This window comes from Sciurus carolinensis, chromosome 8 (genome assembly GCF_902686445.1).
Source record: "Sciurus carolinensis chromosome 8, mSciCar1.2, whole genome shotgun sequence".
NCBI lineage: Eukaryota > Metazoa > Chordata > Mammalia > Rodentia > Sciuridae > Sciurus > Sciurus carolinensis.
In genome coordinates this window covers 5,197,704-5,217,137 of record NC_062220.1, presented here as the reverse complement: position 1 = coordinate 5,217,137, position 19,434 = coordinate 5,197,704, and the positions used below count along the sequence as shown (strand labels likewise).

General features: G+C 36.2%; 1 protein-coding gene across 19 annotated transcripts in view; it reads right to left on the bottom strand.

Moving 5' to 3' along the window:
- Positions 1 to 19,434, bottom strand: part of Kmt2c (lysine methyltransferase 2C) — a 268,206-nt gene that overhangs the window by 97,014 nt on the left and 151,758 nt on the right. For 17 of the 19 annotated variants that reach the window (XM_047559963.1, XM_047559970.1, XM_047559969.1 and 14 more), the window contains 5 exons: positions 15,342 to 15,511; positions 15,077 to 15,228; positions 13,956 to 14,072; positions 13,044 to 13,121; positions 11,450 to 12,168 (listed from right to left, as the gene is read on the bottom strand). In XM_047559963.1, coding sequence (XP_047415919.1) covers positions 11,450 to 12,168; positions 13,044 to 13,121; positions 13,956 to 14,072; positions 15,077 to 15,228; positions 15,342 to 15,511 — 1,236 coding nt within the window. The remainder of the gene's footprint in view (positions 1 to 11,449; positions 12,169 to 13,043; positions 13,122 to 13,955; positions 14,073 to 15,076; positions 15,229 to 15,341; positions 15,512 to 19,434) is intronic. The other 2 variants (XM_047559965.1, XM_047559977.1) reach the window with 1 other exon arrangement.

Sequence of the window (19,434 nt, the reverse complement as noted above, 5' to 3'; positions counted from 1 at the left end):
AACTTATCACAGAGACTTCATACTTGAAATGTTTGCAGCTACAGTTTACATTAAATGTTTTTTTCTGGTTATCACTACAATCAGACATTAAAAATTGAGGTTAATATGACACCAACAGTGACTCATAAACTGCAATAGCACCAAAAAAAAAAAAAAAAAAAAAAAGTCAATCACACAAAGAATTAATAGAAGAAATGGGGATAGGTTCTTCTAGCAAATATAACTATGCTGAAAAGGTGAAATAGGTAATATCAAATAAAGTGATATTCTATTATAACCAAACCAGCAGGCCAAAAAATGTAATCAGAAAGACAAGTGATCGATAAATGCGTAACTTCAAACTATGAAACTTTAAAATGTAAATGACATAATCTTAGTGTTGAATAACACTTCTTTCAAAGGTCATTAGTTGTAGACTGGATTTTTATTTTTATTTTTTACTTAGGGGAATGAATATCTTACAAATATCCTAGGAACTAATTTGAAAAGTAAAGAAATATTAGAACAAATTGTCCTAAATTTGCAAATTAAAATGCCAAAAGTACCTAATAAACTATATGGGAAATAGGGTGTCATTAAAATATTTAAAACAAAACTAAAGCATTTTACTTCCAAGTAAACACCATTCAGCAATAATCTGGACTTAATCTGATGAAGATGATAAAGAGCATAAACAAAAATGTTTAAATTTACTCCAGAAGGTAACATTCAGAGATTAAAAAAAAAAAAAAAAAAAAGTCAAACAACTAAGAACCTATTTTGAATTTGGCATTTCAATGATATATGTTACTAATTTTAGTAAGTAAATAACCGAAACTAAAGATATTGTTCACAGTACTTACCAGGTTTCTAGATTATCAAACTAGTAAATAAGAATACCATTAATTACATAAAAATAGCACATGAATTAAAACAAGAAGTACAAGTTTGACTACTCTGATTAGGAAGAAATATGGTTAATGAAAGAACAGTGTTTTGAAGGGAAAAAACCCAGAAGGGAAAGAATGGTTTCATTTTGAATTCATAAACAATAGCCACAAACATTTTAAGCCCAACAATTCAACACATTATCGCTAGCACAAACTACTCAGTCTTCAATAATATCCTGGGTTTTCTCCCTAACCACTCAATCTCTAACACAGCTTTTTCCACACTCACCAAAGCAGCAACCACAGCATGAGAACCACCGCAGACAAGTCTGCGCCTGTGTCGCTGTTGCCTTCCCTACTGTGCTGGTCAAGGGACTTTGGTAATCACTATGCAGCAAGTCCTTTCTACTCTTATTTTACTAAAGTCCCTAACACCTGTACACAACTCTGCTGCATTTGGAGGTAGCAGCACATACACAGGTACTGCCCACCCTACTGATCTTTCTCCATCTCACATGCATATTCTTCCTCGACCTGACTCCTGACGTTCTGGAGCTTCCTAGGGCTGAGGCACAAATTCTAAACAAATTCTATCTATAAGGTCTTTAAACTTGATCTTGGAAGTTGTCATCTCCCACATTCATACTTCTAGTTTTAACCTATTCTGATATCTCCAAGTCAGTGTGACTTTCAGCTTCCTTCACTGTATCTACATCTTGTCACACACATCTCTTAAATTTATCATATCTAAAACTGCTCGCTTAATTTTCCCCATCTAGTCTTCTGGTTAGAAAACCAGGAGTTCCCTTCTCTTCTTATTCCACTCCTCTGCCTTTGATCCTCTTCTACCACTCCTTCAATCCTAATCATCACCAAGACCAGAGCTTCTAAGCTTCGTCTCACGTCTGTCTATTCCCCTGTATTTCCACTGCCAGCAGCCTCTTACCTCAACCAATGCAACCACCCACTGGGCTTCATGTTTCCTGCCCACACAAGTCTCCCCAGTCCTTCTCCCCCCAGCAGCCAGGGGAAGTTTCCAGAAATGTAAGTCTCATCCAGCATGTCACTATCATATCTTGAGCCCTCTGACTGTTCCTCAGTGCACCTGAATACAAACCACCCTTACGGCACTATCTCCCTGCTGGTAGCTACACTGGCTTCCTTGCTGTCCTTCGAACATGCCTAACTCTTTCAATCACGGTCCAACAGACTCAGAACCCTTTGCTACTCCAGGTTCTTCAACCCTTGAGAAGTGGTTGGCAGCTTCTTCTCCTGCTCCTGCATGTCAGGCTCTAAGCACTGCCAGGCCAGGAGGACTTCCTTAGCACTGCAAATAAGCCAGCACCTACCTCCCTCACCACACCTGCGGCACCACCAACTGGAGGGTCTCACTGCTCCTAACTTTACTTAGTTATACAGAAAGCAGGGGCAAGAGGAAATGAACTTCTCGCAATATTTCTACTGGCTTTCCTCAGAGGATACCAGTGCTCATCTCAAATTTCTTTTGGTATATCTTTTAGTGTGATGTCTGCAGACTGTTCTCAAGATTTATAATAAAAAATCATACTCTAAGATAAAAATAATATTGAATTTTTTCATAGTAAGAATTTTCTGGTGATTATGTATTATTCATCACAATTTAAAAGTTAGCTTTGATGCCAAAACTATATTTCATTTCCAAAAGCATTTACATTTCACATAACATGGATAAACCAAATGAAGGGCTTTATAGATCAAGAATGTTTGGATGCCATTTCAGGGATAATTAGGAAACTACTCAACTGCTATGAAGAATTTATATAATAAAAGTTTGGGTAATTACACTATGAATTTTAATAAGTACATTATCATAAGACACTGGAAGACAGATTATGTGCAATTTTATAGGAACTAAAGAAAATTATAATTAAATATAGATATTTTGACAAAGAAGAAATTACCTAATATATTCTTTAAATCTTAAACTAAAATACAGTTGTAATTATCAAACTTTAGTTATAAATTATACTTCATATCTCAGCTTTGATCAAAAAGAACTTACATAGTCATTCAGAAAATGTCAGCCTTCTGCACAGTGTGCTTTGCACCTGCGGTACCTGTCCTGGCCTGCTCCACAGCACTCACCACCAACTGCACCTGCGGTCCCTGTCCTGGCCTGCTCCACAGCACTCACCACCAACTGCACCTGCGGTCCCTGTCCTGGCCTGCTCCACAGCACTCACCACCAACTGCACCTGCGGTCCCTGGCCTGGCCTGCTCCACAGCACTCACCACCAAATGCACCTGCTGTCCCTGTCCTGCTCCACAGCACTCACCACCAACTGCACCTGCTGTCCCTGTCCTGGCCTGCTCCACAGCACTCACTACCAACTGCACCTGCTGTCTCTGTCCTGTTGTGCTCCACAGCACTCACCACCAACCACAGGCTCCAAAAGGGGCCATGTTCCTTTTGTTCTCTGCTGAGTTCTCTGTTCAGCAGCTATTCAACACTACTTTTTTCTTCCGAGCATCTATAGTTCTTTTTTTGCATCAACATATCCATGAATGAATTCATCCGTAAACAATGTACTATGCTATAAAATACACTAATCCTACCAATTGTATCCTAGAATTTCCTCACCTATTAAAAAAGGGGTGGTGGGGCAATGTATGCAAGGCACTATACACTAGTAAACTACCAACAAACATAATTAACCAATTATGTCCCAAGTTCAATTCTGCAAATATGTCAATGCAATTGACACAGGTACATTAAAATAGGTCAGAAATCATTAGGCAGGGCTTATACATATTATTGTAATTGTTATAATAAAATGATTATAGCATACATTATAGACTATGAGTTTTCATAGGTGTTCCACATCTGGGAAGATGGGACAAAATGTGCTAAAAGCAAAAGACTTCAAAATGTAACCATCGGCAAACTATATATTATAGAGCGCTAAACAGAACCAATTTATCAAATCCTAGAAATTTTAAAAAATACTATCTTGCAGAGTCTGAATTAGATCTGAAGAATAATTATTTAATCTCAAAAATTATTTAAAGTTAACATTAATCTTCTTTCTCCTTGAAGCCAATAGCTCAGGTAAATATACCAACCAGGGAAGTATACAGGAATCACAAGTCTATGGGGTGGGGAACCAGGAATGGCAGGTATGAGTAACTCTCTATTAAAAGTCAAATTCTACTGCTGGTTATTAAATGTAACCAATGTCACTACTAGAGTCCAAGATCATCAGTTTTAAGAACAGACAGAGGACATTTGGTACCTCATGGGCAACTTCACTCCTCCAAGTCCTAAGTCAAGCCTGCAACCCCTGCCCCATCCCAACATTTGTTGCAAAGCCAACACTATTACTAAAAGCCAGCACTATTACTTACCCAGCACAGCTGAGGGAGAGTAAAACCACTTAAGACGTACACCAAAAAGGGAGATAACTAGTAAGGGAATCATAAGACTGTGTCGTTCACCTTTTTGGTAAATACATTCACTCAGTCCACACTGGAGCTATGAGACTTACAGTGTCATTTATCTTTCTGGTAAAGGCATTCACTCACATCCAGACATTCTTATGTCTTACAGTTTTTTTTTACATAAAGAAGTCTCAAATACTAAACTGAGTTCAGTATTGAACAGAATGAGAACTCACACCTGATCTTAATTTGATAAGACACTAATAAAAGTATGGAAACGGCCGTCATTAGCCTTGGTCTTCAATTATTTCAGAATATAAGTGTGGTCAGTACTCAAAATTGTTTCAGCAATGGCTTTAGATATAACTCTCAGAGCTCAAGGAAAGTCTCCTGTTTCTGTTTGTGTCTTTGGTTTTGCACTTCAAAAGGTTGGACATTTTTTAATGTTTAAAACTGGCTTCCTGATGTTTTGGACAAGTGCTTGTTGGACTTTAGTCAGCATGGGATCTTTTTAGAATTTAAGTGTTTTGACTTGAGGTAGAGCCAGAGAGTATACTTAACAAACCCCAGGTCACCAGGCCTCCGTGGAAAGGCTCAATCTTCACATCCTCCAGAAGCCAGGTCTAAGACTACAAACCTGCAGCGTTTCCCCTAGCTCCCTCGGTTTTCTGAGTTATCCTGTGGTACCCTGTGTTATCCTGAGTTATCCTGTGTGGCATGTTATCACACATCCTGCATGAGATGGGCTATTCAGTAACTATAAACCTGCACCACCACTGTGGGCCATTTGGGAACCCTACATGTCATATTTACTGTTATGAGTGTGTGACGTGGTCAAGGGCGGCACCTGTTTTCACTGGTGCATTTCAGCACAGTCGTTCGTCAATCTGTCTGACTGAAGGACTATCACTCCAGAGCTACATATAATACACAATCACACCCTTCTCAAGTCTCCATTCTCACAATTATTATCTGCATTATTCTGTAATTCAAGAATAAGGGGCATTTAAAACAGGCCAGGTGCTTTATATGTATTATCATTAAATTCCAACAAAAAAACCATATGCTGTCCTTCTACAGATGAAGACATTAAGGCACAGTTTCACAAAGTAACTTGCTCCGTATCACACTGACAACACTGTGAGGATAAGGGTCTGAATCTAATAACTGAGCTATGAAAATTTTCATGCTGAGTTTATTTATCTTTCCAAGTACCAATTGTTAGTAAGATTTTTGGAAAATTGTGGTATAAACAAAAATATTTCTAAACAGTTTCTTTTTAAAAAATACAGCATTGTATTTCAACCAGAAGGCATGGGGCAATCAACACTGTCAGCCACGATGCAGCTGACCTGCCCCCCAGGGAGGTATCTGTTCACTAGGAAATCCTTCATGGGTCCTACAACAATGCATCAAACATGTGGGTTTTACCTCTTAAGTATCCAAGAATGGACAATTAAAACAATCCAGGAAAATTTTGCTTTACAGAAATACTTAATGTCATGTTATAAAAGCCGTGTTTCAAAATTCAATGTTTTAATTAAAAGCTAGATTGAAATACACTTATTTCAATTAAAATCTGAAAATGAAACAACTTACCGAGAACTGAGTCTCTCCTCACTCAGACAGTATGATTTACAATCTAGTTTTAATTTTAAAAACAAAAATAAACCTCAAAAACTTCAGTGCTAGTGGGGCACAGTGGTACATGCCTATAATCTCAGCAACTCAGGAGGTTGAGGCAGGAGGATCTCAAGTCCCAGGCCAGCCTCGGAAACTTAGCAAGATCCTGTCTCAAAATAAAAAATAAAAAGGGTTGGGAAGGTAGCTCAGTAGTAGAGCACCCCTGGGTTCAATCCCCAGTTCTTCAAAACAAAAATACAAAACAAAACAAAAACCCACTACATGATTCTTTGCTAAGGGGCCTGTATTTACAAACCAGAAACAATGTCTACAATTATTAAATAAATTGCTCACTTGTAATTCTTAACAAAACTATAATCCCCTATAGCTCATCCTTCTGGGGCATGCTTTCTTCTCACAGAAATAGATGATGAAACTGATACATTAATTTGAAACAGTTCACTTAAAATGCTACTGCAGTACCCAGATATGTTATTAACACTGTAAGGTACATAATAAAATTATATAAATTCATGAAAATTTTTTTAAAACTCAGTTCACAAATGGGAAAGTAGTTATGATCTACTGAAGTACTACCTTTACAAACTTATTATAGTGAAGAAATTTCACCTTCTTGAGAACACCCTAGAGATTATGATATCAGAATTTATGCAAATTCCTAAGCTCTCCATATACAATAGACATGAACAAGAAAAAATGGCAGAAAGCAAAATTCAAAAATGAAGAATTCTTAGAATTTGACTAAGCTATAAAAATATATTATCTTTGTGTTTTTTAATAAAATTTTTTTGAAATGTTTACTGAAAATCATTTAAAAAAATCCATAAAATGTTTACAATAGATTTTTCAGGAATACCATGAAAGCAGTCAGTACATGAAAGTATCTGACATAGATCACAGCCATGTGGCTTACTATTGTCTCAGAATTTCCAAATTAGAATGGATAAATACAATTGTGAAATGAGACAAGTGGAATAGAAGCTGAAATATAAACCAAGATGATTTGATATTATCATTTTTAAAAATGTCCTTCCTGGTCTGTACAGCAGAGGAAGGAGAACTGGGGTGGGGAAGGCGAGGGGCACTGAAAGAGAATTCCCCAAGTTTTTTATAGTATTATGTTTCATACACTGGAGCAGGGGAGGAGTCCAGTAAGGTAACAAAAAGCATCACACTTCTCTAATTCAGGATTCCACTTTCATCCAGGGCTATGGTCAAAGACATGCTCAGAGTCTGTGTTTGAACTGGTCTAGGGTGAGGCCTTTACAATGATGATTTGATGAGGGGGGTGTTTGGTGATACTGGAGATTGAACCCAGGGGTACTCTACCTCTGAGCTACATCTCCAGCCCTTCTGCTTTGTTTGTTTGTTTGTTTGTTTGTTTGTTTTTGAGACAGGGTCTCACTAAATTTCTGAGACAGGCCTTGAACTTGCAATCCTCCTGCCTTGGCCACCCAAATTGCTGGGACTACAGGCAAGTGACACTGCTCCCAGCAATAAAATGATGCTGTAAAAGCTTGACCTACCCAAAGTCCACTTGTGTAGGAACCACCATGGCTGCCCCTGAGAAATGAGGCTGGTTTCCCTGCAACTTCCCAACATACTATGAATAAATAAACCATCAAGAGCATTCCATGGGGCTGGGGAGATAGCTCAGTTGGTAGAGTGCTCGCCTCACAAGCACTAAGGCCCTGAGTTCAATCCCCAGCACTGCAAAAAAAGAAAAAGAGTGTTCCATGGAGCTTTGCCACCAGACCCTGGTATCTTCAGCTCCAGCAATGTGCCCAATATCTTTGATGTTATGCTGAGGTAAAGCAGGTGCATTCCAGTTGTGACAAAGTCTCTGTTCTGCCTCTCTGTAAGCCTCCTGTTTCTAATTCAAATGACTAGATCTACCTGGTCTTACAGTCACCCAAGACCATGTTTTTCTACGAACCTAATAAACTATACTCTGTAGTTCTGGACCTGTCATCCTCCTTCTTCAGCCTCACAGTATCTTGAGACTATATTCATACACTGGAATGGGACTGTTCCAGAACAACCCCTCCGCTCAGGGTATTACTGCATGTAGCAGGGCCAATAACCACTTTTCTAAAGTCCTAACGTATATTTACCTATAAAACTACTGAAAAATGATATACTAAAATTTTCAAAAATGTGTAACTTAAAGGACAAATTTGCATGTTATTGCTCCCACTACTTTCCTTGCCCTACTTCCTGTTAATTTTTCCTCCTTCTCTTTGTGAAATCCTGTGTCTAAAATTGGGGCAGGGGTGGGAGGTAGGTCAGAAAATAAAATAATCTTATTCTATGAACAGACATAAGCCTAATTTGTTATTATTCCTGTAGTCAGTCAGATTCTAAAGTATATATTTGAGATACATCTGACATATCTCAGAAGAAAATAAGCATCAGGTTTCTTACTAAATAGCAATGGAAATTTTACATATAAAAGGGAGGACATAAAACTCTCAACTTCAATACTAAACTACTTATAAAGGAAAAAACAATCCTCTGTGGTTTGCCCTTTGATAACAAACTCCCAATGCTTGAGACAAAGGTTCTATTTCCTGTGTGCTGACCTCTCAGATTCAGAAAAGCCCCTATGTGGCTTGTGTGTATGGGCTATGAATCAAAAACTCAGACACTGAAAATACTCAGTGACTTGTGCAACAAAAGGTCCAGAAGTGGCATGGTTTAAAATGTTTCCCATTAGCCAGTGGACAAAGTAGACACAGTGAGATTTTAACATTCTTAGCTTATCTTGAATTTTTCCAGTATTCTAATTCACCAAGAATTTGGCAACTGATGTTTTCATATATCTCAACATGCTTTTCCTAAGTAGCCACTAGTCATGTACGGCTACTAAGCACTACTAACAGGGCAAGTCAGAACTGAGAAGTATTTTAAGTGTGAATAAAACACAAGGCAGATTTCAAAGATTTATCATAAAAAATATATGAATTATCTTACTCATTTTTATATTAATTAAATGCTGAATATTTTGAATAAGCTATTAAAAATACATTAAAATTTAGTTGTCAGAATATTTAAAATTATACATATGTGACTTGCATTATATTTACATTGAACAGCACTGGTTTATCCTTATACTGACTAATTTATAGCCCCAGATAACATTCAATAATGTGATCGCTAGCTATCATATTAAACTTTAAATCTTTCAGATTTTGTTTCTAATTAAAGTATGTATGCACTCAACTTTTTCTCAAGGAAAATTCATGTACTATACTATGAAATCATTAACATAAACAAAGATACAACCATTATGAAACAGGATTTAATACACTAGATATACCATTCTTTGGGTGATGTTTGTCATGTGGTGAAGACTAAAGAACTGAAGACGTTCAACAAAACATGGAAATGCAGTGATGTTGACAATCAAAAATCGCAGGAAACCAAAGCTTGTATCACAATCATTGTGGTCAAAATCCATCTTATATTTTTAGCCAATCCCCACTGCCAAGAATTTGTAAGGTAAACAATAAATTAAAGCAGAAATGTCAAAAAAAATTGTGTAACAAAATAATGGACTTCAGTATTTCCAATATACAAACATCACTCCTGTTATGTACAGAATATTATGACCCAGGCTGGGGGTGTAGCTCAGTGGTAGAGCACTCGTCCAGAACACTATGGCCCCCGTGCCTCAGCAATGGAAGTGCCATTGGTCCTATTCAATTCATACTACCGTGGTAACAGCAGTACATTAGCAAGTCATGAAGCACCAAGTAAACATTATTTTGCTATATAACTAAAACCAAGATTAGAAAACTAGAAAGCCCATGGGAGAGAGAACATAGCTCCAAAATGCTTATGAGGGTAGCAGCAAATGAGGGCAGTAGTAATGAAACAGTGTCAGTTGAAGAAGGATAGCATCAGATTGGGAACTGAAAGAACAATAGAACTAGCATGCAATAACCCGGACATGGCTTACAAAAGGTGGGATGACCTGGGAAGGAAATATGCACACACAAATACAATTATCTTGCAACAAAAGTCAACAGAAAGAATAGTCCTAATGTATTGAATCTGGTTTCCCAGATGGAACAAAAAGTCTCACTAAGCAAAGATTTAGTAAAATTTAACAACAAAGTTTATGATCTTTAAAGAATGTAAATATCTGAACCAACGTAAAATTGAGATTCAAATTTCTATTGCTAAAGTGTTTTCAAAGTCAGAACTACATGATTATTTTCAACAACTTTTTGAAAATAAATATTTGAAAAAGGAATTCATTTGAGAAGAAAAATCTCTTGGTAGAATAGAAATAAATATCAAGGAAAATACTTAGAAAAAAAGCACATATATAAAAGAGTTTTAGTTACTGCATATGTCTTCACCACACAGAGAAAGTTAAATTCCATGTGACACTTTGCCTCTTGTGTAATTTATCTTTAGAAAATAAAATGTATCTGGGATTCATTTAGAAGAGACTAATTCTCACATTAAAATGAGATCATAGTTTTAAAAATTAGTTCTGTAACTCAAAAATTAGCTGATCAAGATTAATGTATTATCAACATAAAAGTCAAACTGTAATCATTGAAAGCAATTTTAAAAATTAGACTTAAACCTACAAATTACTAGTATGACAGAACATATCTGTTTGATACCTTGTCATTTTGAAAAATACTTTAGAAAGTAACAACTGTGTAAATCAATAAATAATTCTTAGCTACAATATCTACATTTTGCCATGTCTCACTTAAATCCCACTTAAAAAGAACTGCAACTCATCCCTAAAAAGTATCCTTACTACTTAAAACAAGGATGAGAAGGGTTCCCTTCACTTCTTGAAGAGCAACAATACAATTCAAAGATTTCTTCGTGGAACTAATGAAGTAAGTCCTAACTTGAAGAAAGGGGGGGAAAAATCCCACAAGAGCATTAGCAATAAAAACATCAAAATGAGGGCTGGGGAGATAGCTCAGTCGGTAAAGTGCTTGTGTTGCAAGCACAAGTCCCCGAGTTCGATCCCAAGCACTGCAAAAACAAAAAACAAAAAAAAACAAAAAACAAACAAACAAAAAAAACATCAAAATGAGCAACTTCCTGGCATAAAAAAAATTCCTTCATCAATCCCATGCTGGTGGAGTTCAAAATGCACACACTAAATAATATCAATAAACAAATATATTGGGATGGGATGATAAGTGTTAGTTACTATATACTCAATTTTCACTGTTATTTAAAGCTCTATCATTACTGTGGGTACAGAACTAAAAAAAGTTTTAAAGTGCTTTGTATGAGAAACTATAATCAAAGAAATCACATTTTTATATCCCAACTAAATTGAAATTACAAATGAGATTAATTACATTTTTCATTAACATCATTTTCTAAATAATGGTGCAAACATGTAAAGCAACATTAACCTGAGTTCTACTTGGGGATAGAAAAGTAGCCCTCCAGATCAAAGCTATACAGGGACTCTGTTATTTTATCTAATTGTTCCAACATCTTTTCTGTCAACATCATTAAAATCGTCCTACCTGTTTGGATCTGGGTCTACCAGGAGAAAATTTTCTTTTGGTAATAGCTGGTTTACCCATGCCAATTTTTGGAGTGACTGAGATGTAAGTTGTTGGCATGATATTTCCAGCAGAGGAACCAAGAGTCGAAGGGTAACCGTGCAGCATGGCATGTGAAGGCAAGTCTGAAGCAAGTGTTGGAGAGGAAGACGATCTTGCCTTGCTTGCGTCTGCTGCTGATGAAAATGCTGCCACAGCCTCAGGTGGCAACTTCACAGATTTGTCTCCGTGACATGAACCCTCTTTGATACAACTCTCCACTGCAGGAGTCATTTCAAAGTCCATGAACTCAGTGGAGAATTCAGAATTTTCTTTCTGTTCCATTTTTTCTTGCAACCTTTCTGTAACCAACTGTTCCTTAGAACACAATGAAGTACTTTCCTCACTTGAGGGCACTAAGGCTTCTCGTGGAATGGTGACAGATTCAATGACTGAGTTTGGAAGCCTTGGTTCTTCTTTGAATTCCACCATCTTGGATTCCTCTAACAACTGCAGCTCCTCTTGCTGCAGGATGGTCTGCTGTGGGAGAACGTCAGTGCTCTCTGTCACTTCCATTTTTTCTTCATTTTGATCTTCATCTTGAATAAGCATCACTTTGGATGGCATTTCCATTTTTTCACCACCAATTTCATGAGAAATTTCATTTTCCAATTCAGGATTCATTTTATTGTGAGATGATTCTACAAAATCAGAACATGTTATATTAATACACAAATTTACAAATATCTAGGAATATATAAATGTCAATAAATAGATATGAATACTTGGTTAAATCACAACTTATATCAGAAGGCATTCATCAAGAAAGGCAATTATTAAGTTAATAAAAGTAAAAATATTCAAGGGCTTGTGGATTAGAATCAATCACAGATCGTGTGAAAACACGGTTGAAATATGACCCCAAGAGCTTAATGTAATTTCTGGTAAGAACACCAAAAGAGATTAATAATATAATTTTATCATACACGCCCAACGTTTTGCAATGTAAGCACTTACAAAAGGACCAAAATTATGTAGGTAAAGTTATCATACACATTTTGCAGCTAGAAAAAAGAAGACCAGTGATACTGTGTAAGGTGTCCAAGGTAAAGATGAAGACTGATCTACAATATCTAGTAAAGATATTTTGCAGACACCCTGTTGTAGTGGACTCAAATAAGAAATGAACACAGATAGGAAAGACTAAACCACAAAGACTTATTCTGCTTAGCAGCTGTACCCGTCAACCTACCCAATACATTTTGGATATAATTCTTGTTCTTCCTCATAATCATGCCCTAAGACACTAATCTTAGCAAGCCTATAAACACATTAAATATTAGAAATACACACAATCACTGACTGATAGATTTGACCCAGTCTTTCTTAAGAGTAGAGGTCTCAACTGGCATGAAAATAAAAGGCATTTATTCCAAATGCCCTCAAGGTAATTTTTAAATTACATTAATAAAGTGAATTAAAAATTAAAAATTCACTGGACAATTCTTTGAATCTGCACTATAAAGGGATTATCTTGTAATTTGATCAAATGAAATAGTTTGAATATATGGCTTACCAGAAATGAGAAGATCGTCTGTATCAAGACTTTCTGAAGGATTATTTTTCTGCTGCTCTTCAGTATGGACTTGAACTGCTACAAATGATATATTATGGAATTTCTAGCAAGGAGTCAAAATTTCTCTAACATTGCTCTCTCAACTAATTTGAGTAAGATTTATCTTAGTTTCCAATATAAGCACAAAACATACATTACCAACTAGCACAGGAAAATAAAATTAGATATCTGTGTATATATGTGAGCTTTACTATAACTATTTCATATTATTCTTCACTTTACACATTTATGAAGTATAATTTTTCATGAGAGTTGTTAAAATGTACTAAACAGATTTCAAACAAAAATCTAAGGTGTTTTATGTATATACAACCTACATAATTTAACATGACATAACAAATATCAGAGAATTTCTTATGTCCATGATTTAATTTAATAAGTAATTTTCTAACAGCAGTCTCTCATTAACCACAGATCCTCACTTACAGTAACAGCTATTATCTATACTGCAAAAACATGCAATACCATTGAAATACCCCACAGTAGGATTGCTGAGATATTTTAATGTTTTTCATTATCTCAGCATGAAATACCTTACAATCAGCCACAGCTCAAGTTAGAAATTACAACAAATCAAAAAAAAAAAATGCTTTTGAATACAAATCACTTGATTCCTAGAAAAGTATGTACTTATTAAATCTAGATTAATCTCAACGAGTAATATTACACGCCCCTTCTCCTATTGATTTATAGCAAAGATTATTTTTTCCAAAAAGTTCCTCTCTAAACAATTTCCTAACTGTCCATATCTTGGCTAAGTTTTATGCAGGGTGCTCAGATTTATTAGACATTCACAATTTAATATATCTCCTTCAAAAACAGAATATATTCCATCATCACAAACATGCTTACCATCTGGAACAATTCCAGGTGTGGACTGCTGATCAGTGACATCTTTATCAACTGCTTGCTCCAGAAATATCATTTGGTGATCTTCGGATCCTTCAACTTCCATTTCGTTGTTATAATCTTAACAGAAAATTATTAATTCTTTAGTTTAGAATGCGTTTTTCTGTTTTTGCTTAGGGAGTTAACAATTAATGTCTTATTCTGACAAAAGTAAACCATCACAAGAAATGCCACCAGTTTTTCTTCTTGAATTACTTTTTTGAACCAAATACGTATTTATAGTTTTTAAAGCATCAAAATTATAATGTATTAAAAGTAACCAGTTATATAACAATTAAAAGTATATTTTATGGGCTTGTGATTGATATAGTTAGTTCACTGAATCTGATCCCCAGCACTACCAAAGAAAAATCTGTATGTATGTAGTACACATTGAGATAGATACACACACACACACACACACACACACACACACACACACACGTGTGCGTGCGCGATTACTGGCATTTTCTTATTTTTAAAGGATAGCCCACTACTGCATACTGATGGCATGCTAGAAATAAAAGGTTAGTAATTAAGATGGCTGCATTAAAGCACCTTCAGGATGATAAAATAGAACTTTTATAAAGGTTGCCAATCAGATTGGTGAAAATGAAAAACAACCTAGTAAGGAGGTATACTTCTTTACCTTCTGCTGAAAAATCTTATTATGCTTACAACAATAGGATACTATTAAAAACATGCTCTATCTTAACAGAATTTTGGGCCCAGGAGATAATTAACACTTATGAAGGGTTATAAAACACTTATTTTTATAATCTAAGACAACTCAGATTATGAAGGAAAAAACTAAGCTTCATGCCCACAGCTAAGGAAACGGCTTAAAGAACAAAACTGAAGGAAAGCATATAGACCTGGGATCCAACCATGAAGCTATGAAGGAAGCCAGATTTTTCTTCAGTCATTCAATTCAGAGATGGCCCAGATAACAAGCACACTAAAGGTTAAGATACTGATAACAACATGGGATCTGAAGCACAGGATCCCGTCAATATGATTAGAGTAGCACATTGGTGACCAGCTGGCACAACACTGTAAAGAAAACCCAGAACTCCTGTGTTCACCTGTAGTGAGTTCCTCCATCTCTACTCCATCGCCTGGCTGTAAGGGATCCATCTCAGCTCCTAAGTGTTTACAATACATGCAGATATACTCTTCTTTGAGCTGAGAGTCCAGTTCAAGATCTGTTGGCTTGTCACATTCTAAGTGAACCCATCTGCAGTGATAAGTATATTTCAATTAAAATGTCTAATTCAAACTCAAGTTAGTATCTAGGGAAAGGGGAGGCAAAGTTTGAACAAAACAAATGGAACAGTTGCACCTTCTTACCTCTTGCATATATTACAATGGAGCATGTCTTTCTGCAGTTCTGGGTGGTAGCACTTTCCACAGAAAGGACATAAATTATCCTGCTGTTGGTAACAAGCGTCACATATCAGGCAATTGTGATGCCACTGAGAACTAGACCGTGTGCCACACTCTACACACATTCTGCAATTCTAAACACCAGGAAAAATAAAAACAAAAAAAGTTTGTTATACATTTGTAATTCCAGTTCTAATGTAAACCTTTATGAAATCAATGAAAATGCTGTGGATTACACATTAAGCTTTAATTTTCATGTCATAATATTCAGGGTTGAATGCTTTGGAAAAAGGTTTTGTTTTGAATGACACCTGGCTTCACAAAATTTACACTAAAACCTCTAGGTAAATTTAAGTAGAGGATGTGGGTATCCAGGAAAATATAAACGTGGAAGAAGGAAACTGAAAACACAGTAACAACAAACTTTAAAAATGAAACATTATATAATCAGGAAGTAACTTCTGTCAAATAAACCTACTCAATTCAATATTGGCCACAAAACCATGCTACTTAAGTATTCCATTTGCTTCCCAGTAGCTTATAAACTAAAAACAAAAACTCTAGCAAAATAGCTACTCCATGTGACGCACTGCTTAAAATTGTGAAAATAGTCACTGCACATCAAAATTTAATGACAGTTCCAAATATTTTCAGAATAAAGAGTAGCCCTATTCTAACCAAAGCAGAACTTCCTGTGAAGTACAAAGCCAGCCAAAGGTAAGCCAGAACCTTTACTGTGCCTAGGAGCTAGCCAGGGCTCTACAAATTCTGGGCACAAGGCTGGTAAACTATAGGAACCTCACCCACCCTGACTTTCCAATCTAAAACACCAATAAAAAGGAACTTCATCTTTTCAAGCTGCTAATACAATCACTCAGAGACAGATTGCTAGCACAGTGGCACAAGCCCAGTCACTTGAGGAGGTAAGACAGGGGGGTCATGAGGACAGTCAGCCTAAGCAACTGGAGGGACCCTGTCTCAAAACATAAAAAGGGTTGGAGACGTGGCTCAGTGGCTTTGTTCTCCTGGGTTCAATCCCGGGTACAAAACGAAACATCACAGATCTATTAGCCTTACAAATTTAAAATAGACAAACTTACTGATGCAAAAATCCTAGATAAACTATCAAGCAGATTCTAATACCACATTAAGAAAACAATAAACTACAAGTGGGATATATAAAAGAAACACAAGGATGTTTAACTATTAGAAATATGTACTAATAAAGTTTAGCACAATAGTTCTGGAAAAGAAAAAAATTACTGATAGATATTAAATAAAATTCTTTGAGGAAAAAAAATCAAAACCACTTCCCAATATAATTTCTTAAGAAAGTAAAAAATGAATTGGGGGTGAGGTGCTAAAGATGGAGCTCAGTGGCAGAGTTCTTATCTAGCATGGCCTAGGACCTGGTTAGATCCTCAGCATTTGGCGCAGAGGGATGAGTGCAAGGAAAAACACACTTCAGTTCTAAAGGCAACATATTATTCAATGGGGAACACAGGAAGAACTCCCACTAAGGCCAGGAGCAATGTACAGATGCCTACCATTTCTACTACTCCTTAATATGGTGCTGGGGCCAAGGCAAACTTTGAAACAAGTGACAACAGAGGCATAAGACAAGGAAAAGAAACGTTTTTAATTCTACTTGTAAATGACAAATAATATACTTGAAAAATCCTAGAGAATTTATAAATTCAATACAATAATTTAACAAAGCAGCAAGACATAAAATTAGTATGCAAGTTAACAATTTGCATATACGAACAATAACCAGCTAAGAGATGAGAAAATCCTACTTATAACTGCAACAAAATAGATATTTAAGAATAAACTTAAGATGTTAAATATCTACATGAAAAAAAATTACGACACTCCTAAAAGACACAAAACTAGACCTGAGAAAATGCAAAGACACCCATGGTTCTTTTTTTGTTTTTTATTATTTTTTTTTGGGGGGGGGGCATTTATTTACTTAGATGTTCATAGACCTTTATTCATTTATTTATATGTGGTGCTGAGAATCGAACCCAGTGCCTCACACATGCTAAGCAAGCACTCAACCAATGAGTCACAACCCCAGTCCCCATTGTTCTTGATTAGGAAATCTTACCTAGATGCCATTACTTTCTAAATCAATTAACAAACCTAACCTACAATCCAGAACTTTGACTTGGAAAGGAGGACAATACATGGAACATTAGATCAAGAGACAATATTAAAATATGGAAGTTACATTAGATGAAAATACAGTACTGGTGAAAATTTTAAGTTGAAGAGACTTCTGTATTTATGTAAGAATATCCCTATTATTAGGAAATACTAATATTTAAAGATAAAGGGGACACACGTATGTAACTTATTTTTAAATGTTGGACAAGAATCAACTGATATGACACACAGGATAGTGGTCATGCACAATGATAACTGTAAGAAATGCTATCAAGAGATGAATCTAAATAAATGGCATATGGATATTATTTTTATTTTTTCACTTTTTTTTTTTAACCAGGGATTGAACTCAGGGACACTCAACCACTGAACCATATCCCCAGTCCTATTTTGTATTTTATTTAGAGACAGGGTCTGAGTTGCTTAGTGCCTCACTTTTGCTGAGGCTGGCTTTGAATTCTCGTACCTCCTGCCTCAGCCTCCTAAGCCTCTGGGAATACAGGCATACGCCACCATACCTGGCTATTTTTTCACCTTTGAAAGTTTAAAATAACTTTCAACTAAAAAAACCAAAGTTTTAAAACATACTAAAGGCAAGCATTCTTGAGAGAGAAAAAGGGAAAAGAAACTGACCTTGCAATGAAGATACGTAACAAGGACCCAGAGAAACACCTTTGTTCTAGCCCAGCAGAAAGCAGTCCCTTCTTGACTGGCACCCCTAAGGGCACACCTACTTGCCCCAGCATCTCCAGCTTCCACCACAGTGAAGCCAAGGCGACACGCCCTCAAATGTTAAGCACTGAAGACTATAGACAACCATGAAAGCATTTTAATATCAGAGGAAGAGGATCAATCTTCAACAGCTCAGAGGATAAACCTTTCAAGAAAAGCCTCCAAGACAGTTATTTGGGTGCAAACTTGGTGTCTAGGATCATGCTGGGCACTTTGCAAGCCTCACCTCATTAAATCCAACATCCCTGAGAGGTCAGTACTCCTAGCACTCCACACACTGACTTAGGAAAGTCAACCAACTTGCCCAAGACCATATACTGAGTAACGGAAAAACTCGTAAAATGATTCTACAGAGTGCCTCCATAGAACAGAATTTAAAAATTAAGTATCCAATAGTATTCTCAACAATATAGTATATAATTCTGTCCCTCTCACAGAGAACAGCAAACTGTGACAGAGTGCAAATTAGCAAGAGTACACCAAAGCAAAGTCAGAAGACAGCTGAGAAACTGTCAGCTCTCCACAGAAATTTTCCAAGATAATGAAAAACATAATGAAGATGACAGTGAATAAAGAGTAGGAAACAAAGCTGCCCAATTTTACTAGATATTATTAATAAGGCTGTAAAAAAAATATTTTTTAAGTAAAAAACGCTCCTCTTTTAAATAGGCCTGGCCAAACACCAACAGTGACCAACAAGTTCCAGGTGAAACTAGTTAGTGTAGAACAATCAACAGACAGCTCCTGGAGGCAGACCCAAAGAATAACAAACAAAATCCCAAAGTTTTCAGGTGCCTCCCCCACAACAGCAACAAAAAGAGAAGAGAAGAAAGAAAACCCCACAGTCTTTTTTTTTTTTCTTCTGTGATACAAAAAACTGGAAAAACTCTGGGAAAAAAGATGTTTCTAGAATATAAAGTAGTCTGAAGGGAATAAATCTCTTTGAGCTGTGAGGGATTTCAGAAAATTGGCAATTCTTTGCTTTTTACATATTTTTTATTGGTGCATTATAATTATACATAGTGAGCCATTCTCTGGAACATAACCAAAACTCAAAAAAAAAAAAGAAAAAAAGGTGAGGTCTGGGTAATCAGGAAAAACCTTGTTTGCAAAATAAATACATGATTTATGACATGTTAGTCAAGTCAGAAAG